This window comes from Macadamia integrifolia, chromosome 6, assembly GCF_013358625.1.
Source record: "Macadamia integrifolia cultivar HAES 741 chromosome 6, SCU_Mint_v3, whole genome shotgun sequence".
NCBI lineage: Eukaryota > Viridiplantae > Streptophyta > Magnoliopsida > Proteales > Proteaceae > Macadamia > Macadamia integrifolia.
Window position 1 is genome coordinate 37670257 of NC_056562.1, and position 10488 is coordinate 37680744.

Below are 10488 nucleotides of genomic sequence, written 5' to 3' on the forward strand. Positions count from 1 at the left end.
TTTTTTCCTGTGACCTTTTCAGAGCAAGAAAGGATATGATGTCTTAATGTAAAAGGTATGAGTAGGCAAAATATGATGGTAGTGACTTGATGAAGTTGCGGATAAAGGAAGAGGGCCCTAGCCCCTGTTAAAGTTATAGCATTGGGTGTTCGCAACCTCTTCTACAACAATTACATGATGCATTGTAACGGGTTGAAAAGAAAAGGCGTGGGTTGCATTCTAGTATTGAATGCTAATCTAGACTTCTCCCGATATGATATTGCTATCTTGTCTGCTGCCATCGTGTTGCCTGCATTGATCAAAACCTTCAAACTGATCCTTTCATGGCATTGTAATTTGTAGATTTGAGCCCCCTCTCTCCCATGAGTCTCTCTCTCTCTCTCTCTCTCTCTCTCTCTCTCTCTCTCTCTCACACACACACACACACACACACACACACACACACACACACACACACTTGCACGACTTCCCAATATGGACCATAAAACAAGAAGTTAAGGTTGTGTTTGGTAGCCAAGAGAACAAAAGAAAAGAAAAGAAAACGGTACAATTTTTATACTTTTTTCTTGGTTTAAGAAATTCTCTTTGTGCTTGGCATGTCCTGATCCAATAGAAGATTATTTTTTGAATTTCAAAATTCACCTTGGGAATGGTGAAGTTTTCTTTTGCTGTAAAAAAAAAAAATAAAAAATAAAAAAAAATCTTGCCTAAAACACAAGAAAATATAAAAACTTTTCTTTTCTTTCCTTTTGATGGTAGCCAAACATACATATATATATATATATATATATTTTTTTTTTTCTTAGCATTTCATTTATATTCTTTTCTTTTCTTCTCTTTTCTAGATTCTTTTTTCTTTTCATTTCTTCTCTTGGCTACCAAACACAGCCTAAATGAAAAGAATGAAAGAGTGTCTTGGAGTCATCTTGTGAGGTCATACAATAAATGTATGGGCTCGTATTCTAAAAAATACAAAATATGTCCTTGTGCATTTTGGAAGTTGTCATCCCTTTATAAGAGAGGAAATATGGTGGCTAGCTAATAAAAACTGTACTTGACACACCTTTGAGCACATCTGGGGACTGCATGCATTTTAAATGTATTTTAGCACTTCCTTGTTTTATCTTAACTTGGGCCAAAAACCTGTGGTAAATTTCTTGCACGTTGTGTTTGTTTGTACATGTTGGATATCTGTTTGGAGCAATACCCTTAAGGTCACGTCTCTATAGCAAAAACATATTGTCATGGGATTTACTTGCATGATGTATTTTGAATAAATATATCCTTTTTTAAGTAAATTTATGGGGATACAAGTTATGTGTTCATTTCAATGTTAGTTCTGATTCTCTTAATTTTTTTTTAGCTCTAGTTTACATGCTCCAGGAGCAGGAGCATATAAACTAGTTTATTTTCTTCTCCTTTTTCTGATTTTCGCATTAGTAAATACCCTTAAGGTCTTGTCTCTATTGCAACCATATTGCCATGGGATTTTACGTCGATGATGTCATTTAGAAACTTCTTATTTTGTTAAATATATATGTTTTTTTTATTAATTCATGGGGATCCATTCTCTATGCTTTTCAACGTGGATTCTGATTCTCCATTTTTTTTTAAATTCTTCCCCTAGTTTATATGCTCCAGGATCAGGAGGCACATGCTGCCGAGGTACTTTAATTTGTCCTGTACCTTTCTGTTTGATTATATAAACTGTTATTTTTGCAATTTACTCATCGTCCTTATGTTGGTAATATTGCTCTTTTTCTTGATTCAGATGGAACGTACTTTTATTGCCATTAAACCTGATGGAGTGCAGCGGGGACTGGTAAGCTAGTTCTCACTTTTAAACTTGTCCTTGTAATGCCTGGCCTTACCTGCTTATCATTGACCACTTGTTCTAAATTGGAGTGGCTCATGATGTGGTTCCATTATCCAGCAATATCTATGATGTGAATGGATCAAAATCTGTCTGAATATCCAAACTTGAAACATCTAGATCTAGACCTGTTAAGATTCAGATTTCTGAATTTTGATGATGTTATTAGCTTTAAAAAAATTGTGATGGTAAGGTATAAAATATTTTTAAATAAAATAACACAATTAATAAATATGGAGTGTGTTATACATGAAATATAATAACTGTATGGCTACACATAATTTTAAATTAGTTTCAGAGTAGATATTGAAAAAAATGATGCTATCTAAGTTATCTACTTTTTTTTCTTCGTCGTTACTAAATCCATAGAAAATGGGAACCTGTCTCTTAACCCCTTTTGAAACTATTTAGCGACTGGATTTTTCAAGGATCAGAAGTACCCAAAAGATCTGTGTGTGTTAGAAACTCACTTAAAAGCATACCTATTATCCCTTATAATTTAGGGTGGTTGTAGCATGCTAGTGGAAAAAAATAGTGCACCAAAATCACACCCTTTAGGTATTCTTTTGGTGTTTTGGTGATTTTATAGCTTCAATGGCCAAGATTCTTTAACAGGGGCGATAGAGGTAGGAAATTGTAGGATTATGTTTTTGACGGATCTGACAGATGTACCAAGTAGATAGTTTTCTTTTATATATGGATATTATATTTAGCTCACTTACATTTGTCATGGTTATTTACTGAAGATTTTTCTGATTTCTTCAAGCATTTTATTTATGCACTGTCTCTGTTTCTTTAGACTAGTGATAACAAACCAATTTGGAGATTCTTAATGAACATCTTGCTGTAGACGCAAGAATCTGAAGGGATCATCGTTATATTTATTACATACTCAAGTATGAAGTGGTTTTGTACAGTCTATTCTTTGTAGTGGGGATCAATGCCTTGTTATACACTTATTTTTCTTCCGTTGGAAAAAAATTATGGAGAAAGCTTGATTCACATTCTTTTTGTCTTTCCCCAGATTTCAGAAATTTTATCACGCTTTGAGAGGAAAGGGTTTAAGCTTGTGGCTATTAAGTTGGTGGTCCCTTCCAAGGAATTTGCCCAGAAGCATTACCATGACCTTAAGGAAAGACCTTTCTTTAATGGCCTTTGTGACTTTCTCAGCTCTGGCCCTGTCCTTGCCATGGTCAGAAAATCGAAAACTCAACTGTCCTTGTTCTATGGTTGTTTGTGAGCGAAGCAAAACTCCATAATCTTATCTCTTTCAGGTTTGGGAAGGAGAGGGAGTCATTAAATATGGTCGTAAACTTATTGGAGCTACAGATCCACAAAAATCCGAGCCAGGGACCATTAGAGGTGATCTTGCGGTAGTTGTTGGAAGGTATCTCTTTCTGAACTAGAATTATTTGTCTTCCTTTAGTCACTTTTTTACTTGTTAAATTGTTCAAATATTTAAAATATAATTTTTCAAGTTCTACTGCCGTTGAAATTTATTTTATTAGCACATTGTTAGAATTAATGCCCTTGGTCATTCCAAATTACATCATGGAGTCCTATCTTGATCTATCCCTGCATTACCTACCCAATGGTTTTTTTGTTGAGCTTCATCATGGAAATTCTGTTAGAAGTCTGTATGGTTAGCCTTTTCGATTGCCTTGGAGCTTCCTTCAAGTTATAGTGTTATACAGTGGATCTACAAAGCTTTTACTTGGCCCTGCTTTTCGGTGAAACCTAATTCTACTTTTGCATGCAGAAACATCATCCACGGGAGTGATGGCCCTGAAACTGCCAAGGACGAAATCAATCTTTGGTTCAAGCCAGAGGAATTGGTTAGTTTCACAAGCAACGAAGAGAAGTGGGTCTATGGAAATAACTGATCATTGATGAAACCTTGTTTATTGTTCCTTTCCCCACTGCTGTTACTACTAACTTGGTGGTGGAAGCTGGTATTGCATCCTCTGGCAGTTGGACCTCAGGATGAGATGGGTCGGGGCATGAAATTAGTGCATGACCCATCAGAATAAATTTGATTGGGTAGAGGTGAGTGACTCTGCGGCTCCTTTTGTAATAAATTAGAAAATGTAATTTTGGCAATAATTTATCATAATTATGTGGTCAGTTTGAGAATTTGATAGATGGAAGGGTGATGGGGCAGTTTGATAATCTGTCGATCTCCGATATCGAGATTGAGAGTGAGAGGGAGAGGGAGAGGGAGAGGGAGAGGGAGAGGTGTTATTGACTTGGGGAGTCGGGGTTTCTACACTTGGTAATAAGGGAAGAGGATAGAGACTTGGGGTCGTCTTGTGTTGCTCTTACTGAGGAAAGACATGCATAGTTTACTGCGAATAACTAATATGATTTTGAATAAGACTGGAGAGGGTTGGACATGCTGCCATATTTTGGTAAGCTAGTGGCAATTCATGGTTTTAAATATCGGTATCATATTGGCTGTATTGGTATTGGATATCTGATCGATGTGGGTGGATCGTTTACTTCTATCATCTCAGGGGTAAATCAATAAAGAAATAGTATTTCCTTTTTTAAAAAAAAAAAAAAAGGTCAAAGTTTTTGATATACACTGGTACGGTATCAATAAAAAAACGATATATATTGATATCGGCTAAGATATCAATACTAAATCCTTGAGTGGTATACATCAGGCACTGGTCCGGACACTGGAGGGTTTCCAAAGGGGGAAGACGAATAGGACTGAAAGGATATGAATCGTTAATCCTGTCGGGGTTTTCCCCCCTTATTGAATTTGTTGTTAGTGGTATACAACTATACATTACAAAGAACCTCAACTCTGCACTCACCTAGGTTTATTATCTCCTTTAATTGATCTTTTTTTTCTTAAAAAAAAAAAAAAACCCTAATATTTTCAGGGTACAAGCAAGGATTTTAAACTCAGAATTTATTGAATCGGTGCTGCTGATTTGAGTAGAATCTGTCAACAATAGGGGAAAACGATGAGATCATGTGGTGAAGGAATTTTTTATGCAGTTTTTTCAGTTACATATAGGCAAGGATTAAAGTATTGGTATCGGTCGTCGTATCGGTCAGTCAAAATTAAGATACATATCGAAGGTATCGTATCGTATCGGAGATATGTTAAGATACGTATATAAATGGATAGGAAACATTTTTTTATACACTTTTGCATAAAAAAATAGTTAAAAAAATTTATATATAACATGTATTATGTATAAATAGTAAATTGAGAGTATCGCACTAAGAATCCAAGATTTGTAGTTGTCCCATAAATGTAAAATCCTTGTTCCCAACCTTGATTTCCACTTTAGTTAGAGAGAAAAATGGTTGGCAACAACTTTTGAACAAAAACACCTCAAAAAATTGTGTTTTTCTAAAAAATTACCCATTTTGGCCATTTTATGATCGTATTGGTACGTATCGGTGTGTATCGATCGATACATATCAATACGCATCGATATGTATTGATACATATCGATACGTACTGATACATGCTGAAATGTACATTTCACTTCAATTTTGAATTTTTCATAAAGTATCAGTACGTATCGGCAAGTATCGGTGCGTATCGGTGGTGTATCGGTGTTATCATAAGATACGTATCGATACAAAAGGATTTTAAAAATTTCATGTATCGTATCGGTTAGTATCATATCGGTTAGGATCAATACAGATACGTATTGGCCGATACGATACGATACATACCGATACTTTAAACCATGCATATAGGATAACGTTTTATTTCAATCAATGGTGAAGATAATCTGGGTTTGTCATTAACTCAAACTCTTTATCAGTCCAATCAGAGGGTTTTATCTCATGATAGAAGAGATTATTGGGATTGGCACTAAAGATGTGAATTTGAAATCGAAATCATTTACCAAAATTAAACCAAGTCATCTATATCGAAATTGTGAATCATTTAGTAAATGATTCGGTTCTGTTTTCAATTTTTAGATTGATTAATTAAACGGTTCGATTTGATTTTAACCGTGTAGCCTGTGGTTTCAAATTGAATTAACATTGTCAAAACCATATTGTTTACATTGTCAAAATTAACCCGTTTAAATTGTATATGACTTACCAAATAATGAGTTTCATATAAACATAACGAGATGAGTTTTTTAGGGAAGAAGAAATGTAGTTAAAATCTTGCCCGTTCAATACCTCATTGCTCATTGAAGTTTATTTAACAAAAACAAATTTTAGTAGGCATGCGAATAAACTAGCAAACAAGTTGCTAATCGTTTAGAAACTGTATGGATTAAATCGCAATCAAAAGCATGTAAAATTGTAAAATTGACATTGTTTAAAAACCGTAAAACCGGAACCATTTATTAAGCGCTTCTGATTTCCGAAAGTGTAACTCTTTAGTAAATAGTTCAGTTTTGATTTCAACCAATAAAATGTGAATCAAACCAAATCATACCATATACACCGAAACCAAACCAACACACACCCTTAATTGGCACCGATAGAGCCCAAATTTAAATTTCATTTTCGTGGATCAATAATAAACTAGGGGGTCTGGTTGAGCCTTTGAAATTTGCACAAAAATCTTCAGTGGGGGGAGGCAGTGAGGATTCAAATATCCTCATTGCCACTCACTGAGTCCCTCAAATTTGGGCTACGTGAAAGCCATTAAACGAGTAAGTAGTTTGCTGGGTCACGCATGGGCTGCCCCAACTCCCAAATCATCTGGATAATGAAGAATTGGTCCCGTGTTGATGATCAAATAGTTGATTCAGATCTGGGACATTCGCCCCATTTTACTAGTGCCAAAATCGATCGGGAATCCAAAATGATGGCACAACACAAGCCGCCCTCAACACAAGTCATGGGTAAGCGGGGGCTTTAGGGGGTGTTTGGTTCAAGAAATCAAATGGTGTATGTATCGGATATGAATGTCAATCTTTTGATAGACATTCTTTTGAATTATGTTTCTTTTTTAAAAATCGTTTGGTTGCCTTAAGGCTAGTACATGTTTCTCACGGGTTGAGATATTGGCTTCCGTAGAGAACATCTTTCCGCTTTCTCCTTTTATACTAGGTGGTAAAAAGGTTGCTCAAATCTGAGTTTAAGTGTTGAGGTAAACTCACTTAAACTCAGATTTGGAGCACATCCTTTGTAATATGGTCATTCATGGGAAATAAAATGCTCACTTATGAGGGTCATCCTAGTGGAACCAAACAACTCCAAAAATTAAGAATTATCATTCTAAAGAATGTCATCCCAAAGATTTACTGAACCAAACACCCCCTTATGAAATCAATATCGGAGGACATTAAGCTGATCCTATTAATTTGAGATAAGGCCTCGATATGGTCAATACAGACCATTGTTGGCAAATCAAGTTTTGACTAGGAAAACTAGGCCAAGTTTAGTCAAAAGATTAGAAACCCGGTCAAAAGTCATGGAGACTTGTCTTGTATTAAAAAATGACAATACTGACACTAAATCATATCGAGTCATTCAAGACTCATTTGTTTTGCTCGAGTCACAACAAAATGACCGATTCTTGTAAAAAATTTGAGTCGGCATTTCCGAATAGTTTTCAACTAAAATATATTCTAATGATGTTAAATATCCAATGGTTGAGGTCTTCTGTATTGAGTCTATCGACTATTGAGTATATATATCTAAATTTTAATTAAAAAAACATGATTTATGACCATGACATCTTCAAGTCGGATTTTATCACTCTCATCCAAGAGACATGAATGATGAGTTTCATAATTTTTTTGAAAAACTACACTTTTATTCTATCTTGTCTCATTTAATTAATTTATTATTTATTTATTTGGATTACTTGAGAAATACTAATATGGAAATGAACATGACTCGCTTAGTTTTTTATGACTTGCTTCGACTTGCTAGGTTTTGAAGAAGACGAATCAGGTCACAAAACCTGATTTTCCAACAATGATACAGACCACCGACGCATGGAATATGATATCGATTTCGAAACTGGCCGGTACCCATTCCGATACTGTTATCTAAAACACTGAGACGAAGAACTCCAATGGTGCTTGTGGACCTGGCAACAGAATCTCCTTCAGTCATAGAATATTCTATGACCTGAAGGGTGGGACCCCAAAAAAAGACAAACTACATTTTTCGGCCAGCGTGGACGGAAGGAAAGGACCCCTAGTCGGTGTCTTCCACCTATATGTATTCAAACTATTTATCAAAATCCAGCATTGACGGCTGAAAGAGGCCAAATGATAACTTAGCAAAGCTTGAACGTAATTCCCACTCTCTGTTGTTGCTTCGAACAATTCAACAGTAGATGGGTGTTAGGAATAATCTCACATCAGTTGCGTTTAAAAGTCCTAATGTAAGAGTTTGAAATGGGATCGGCTGATCTCGGCCAATATGACCAATCTGATCCCGATTTCCAAAACCCTACTTTTGATGCCTTTTATCTTTTGTGTTTTTTGGTAGAAATGCCTATTATCTACTTAATATTTTAAGCTTTTTGAATGAATATTTATATGATAACAAAGTGAGTTTTTTTCAATTCTGACATCGATTATTTACCCCTGATATTTGTAAGTCCTTTCACTTAATAGTTCGAGTTTAAATCATTTAATTATCTACGATTTTTGAAGATGCTCATTATTACACTATTGTCGACCCCCTTCTTCCATAGTAAGGAAAATGGTCTTAGGGATCAACATCGGTATCAATATCATTCTTAAGTAAATGCTGCTGACCAGTGAAACCCTTTAATCCCACTTGGTGCTTTGACATTTGGAACTTGTAATTTCACGTAAATGACCCTATAATATTCGAGTTTGGATCAATTCCTCGCTGGGATATAGGCACGATTTGATATCATTTATATGTTTAGAAAAAACAGAAACGAATTTGCATATTTTCGGAAACAAAAACAGATTTTTTAGTGTTTGATAAACTTGTTTCTCAAAACATTTTTTGCAGACATAATACCACTAAAAAATCCAATAGTATCATCGAATGCCCAAAAGGGAGAGAGAGTTCGGTTGCTTCTTTTTAGGTTTAAATAGTTGACAGATTTATCAGGCACAACAACATTTTTTTTCTCCCAATTCGTTTCTAAAAACGACGATACATCATCAAAGTTGTTTCTAGAATTGTAAGTAGACATAAAGTTTGATTTATGTTTCTAGAAATGGGTGAAACAAAATAACTTTATCAAACACTTTTTAGGCTGTTTTTTCGTTTCTGAGAACAAGAAAATGTAAAAACAAAACGTTGTCAAATGATGCCATAATTTCGAATTTTGAGTGAATTCTAAACGCTTTAGTAGGCTATGTTTGATTAAGGAAATTTAAAGGGGAAAGAGGTGAAAAATATTTTTTGTAATCATTATACCATGTGACTGTATAAACTTCTTAAGTTACTAATGAAGGTATGGACCCATAACTCATTTAATCAGGTTCTGCCAGAATAGCTATGCATGGCTTTTGCTTTACCAAGAAAAATTAAGCAAGAACTATCCATTTTTTTCTCTTTTTTGAGCGGAAAAGCTCCAATAAAAGAGCTTGTAGTTTAGTTCATTTTGTTCCTCCTAGTGGAGGCTATTCTATAAAATCAGTGCATGCACCTTCTTTGTAAGGGGCATGGAGATGCAAGAAGAGAGTGGTGAGATCCCATGTTGTAGTTGTGTGGTAAGTTTCATCAGTTTATATATTTTACATGTAATTTTTATTTTATATTTTATAGCAAATGTTTAAGTGTAGATCATTTCTCCACATGGAATGAGTGGTGACAAATCTCCACCCTCCTTAAGAGTTTGGGTCCTGTGCACCAAAGATAGGTCTCATGGAGGATGTGAGACCTGTCCCCACGTGGGAACACGATCCAAACGTATAATGTCTTAGGTACCCATTGGAGAGTTCTAATCTTGATGGCATGTGTTTTTTTCCCCTAATAATTCTCTCTAAAGGTTAGAGGGTATTTTTGAAAGAAAATAAATATCTTCACAGAATTACAAGTGGAGCCTTCATGGAAAACTAATCCAATCTCCACATTATATGCTCTAGAGGCATACTTGGTTGATAAAGATAGGATCAATGTAGTAGAAGATTCACAGGTTCAATTTTAACATGGAACAATCACGGGCATAGTTTAAAGAATTTTTCTGAGCATCATCATAATTAATGCTTTACTATTTACCACTTAACTGTACATGAGGTAATCCATATGATTTATACTTAGCTATGACGATCTAGAACATGTTTTGATCTAAAAAATTTGAAACTTACTAAGACTGGTTATAATTCAAAATGTATGGGATCTAAGATGTATTGATATACTACCCTTTTATAGGTGGGTCACAATTGTAGACTTTGCCACCTCCCTTTGGCCATGTTGCACGGCAGATAAGGATTGTGAACATGAGATGCGGACCATGTCAGTAGCTACCGTACCATTAGATCCTATTTCAAGTAGGTCACTACAACTTTTTTTTTTTTTTTTTGAAAGGTCACCACAACCTTTTTTGCCCCTAAAAAAGATCACTATATTATATCGAGAAAGTTTGATTATTAATTGGTCGGTGCATGAGCTTGATATATTTTATATCTGGTTGGTTCAGGTCCGATTTATTGGCGTGGACCAATTTTAGACACCCT

General features: G+C 35.1%; 1 protein-coding gene across 1 annotated transcript in view; it reads left to right on the plus strand.

Moving 5' to 3' along the window:
• Positions 1–4006, plus strand: part of LOC122082271 — a 24466-nt gene extending 20460 nt beyond the window's left edge. The window contains exons 15-19 of the mRNA XM_042649732.1: positions 1628–1665; positions 1772–1822; positions 2898–3065; positions 3148–3260; positions 3633–4006. Coding sequence (XP_042505666.1) covers positions 1628–1665; positions 1772–1822; positions 2898–3065; positions 3148–3260; positions 3633–3756 — 494 coding nt within the window. The 3' untranslated portion in view covers positions 3757–4006. The remainder of the gene's footprint in view (positions 1–1627; positions 1666–1771; positions 1823–2897; positions 3066–3147; positions 3261–3632) is intronic.
• Positions 4007–10488: the final 6482 nt, after the last annotated feature.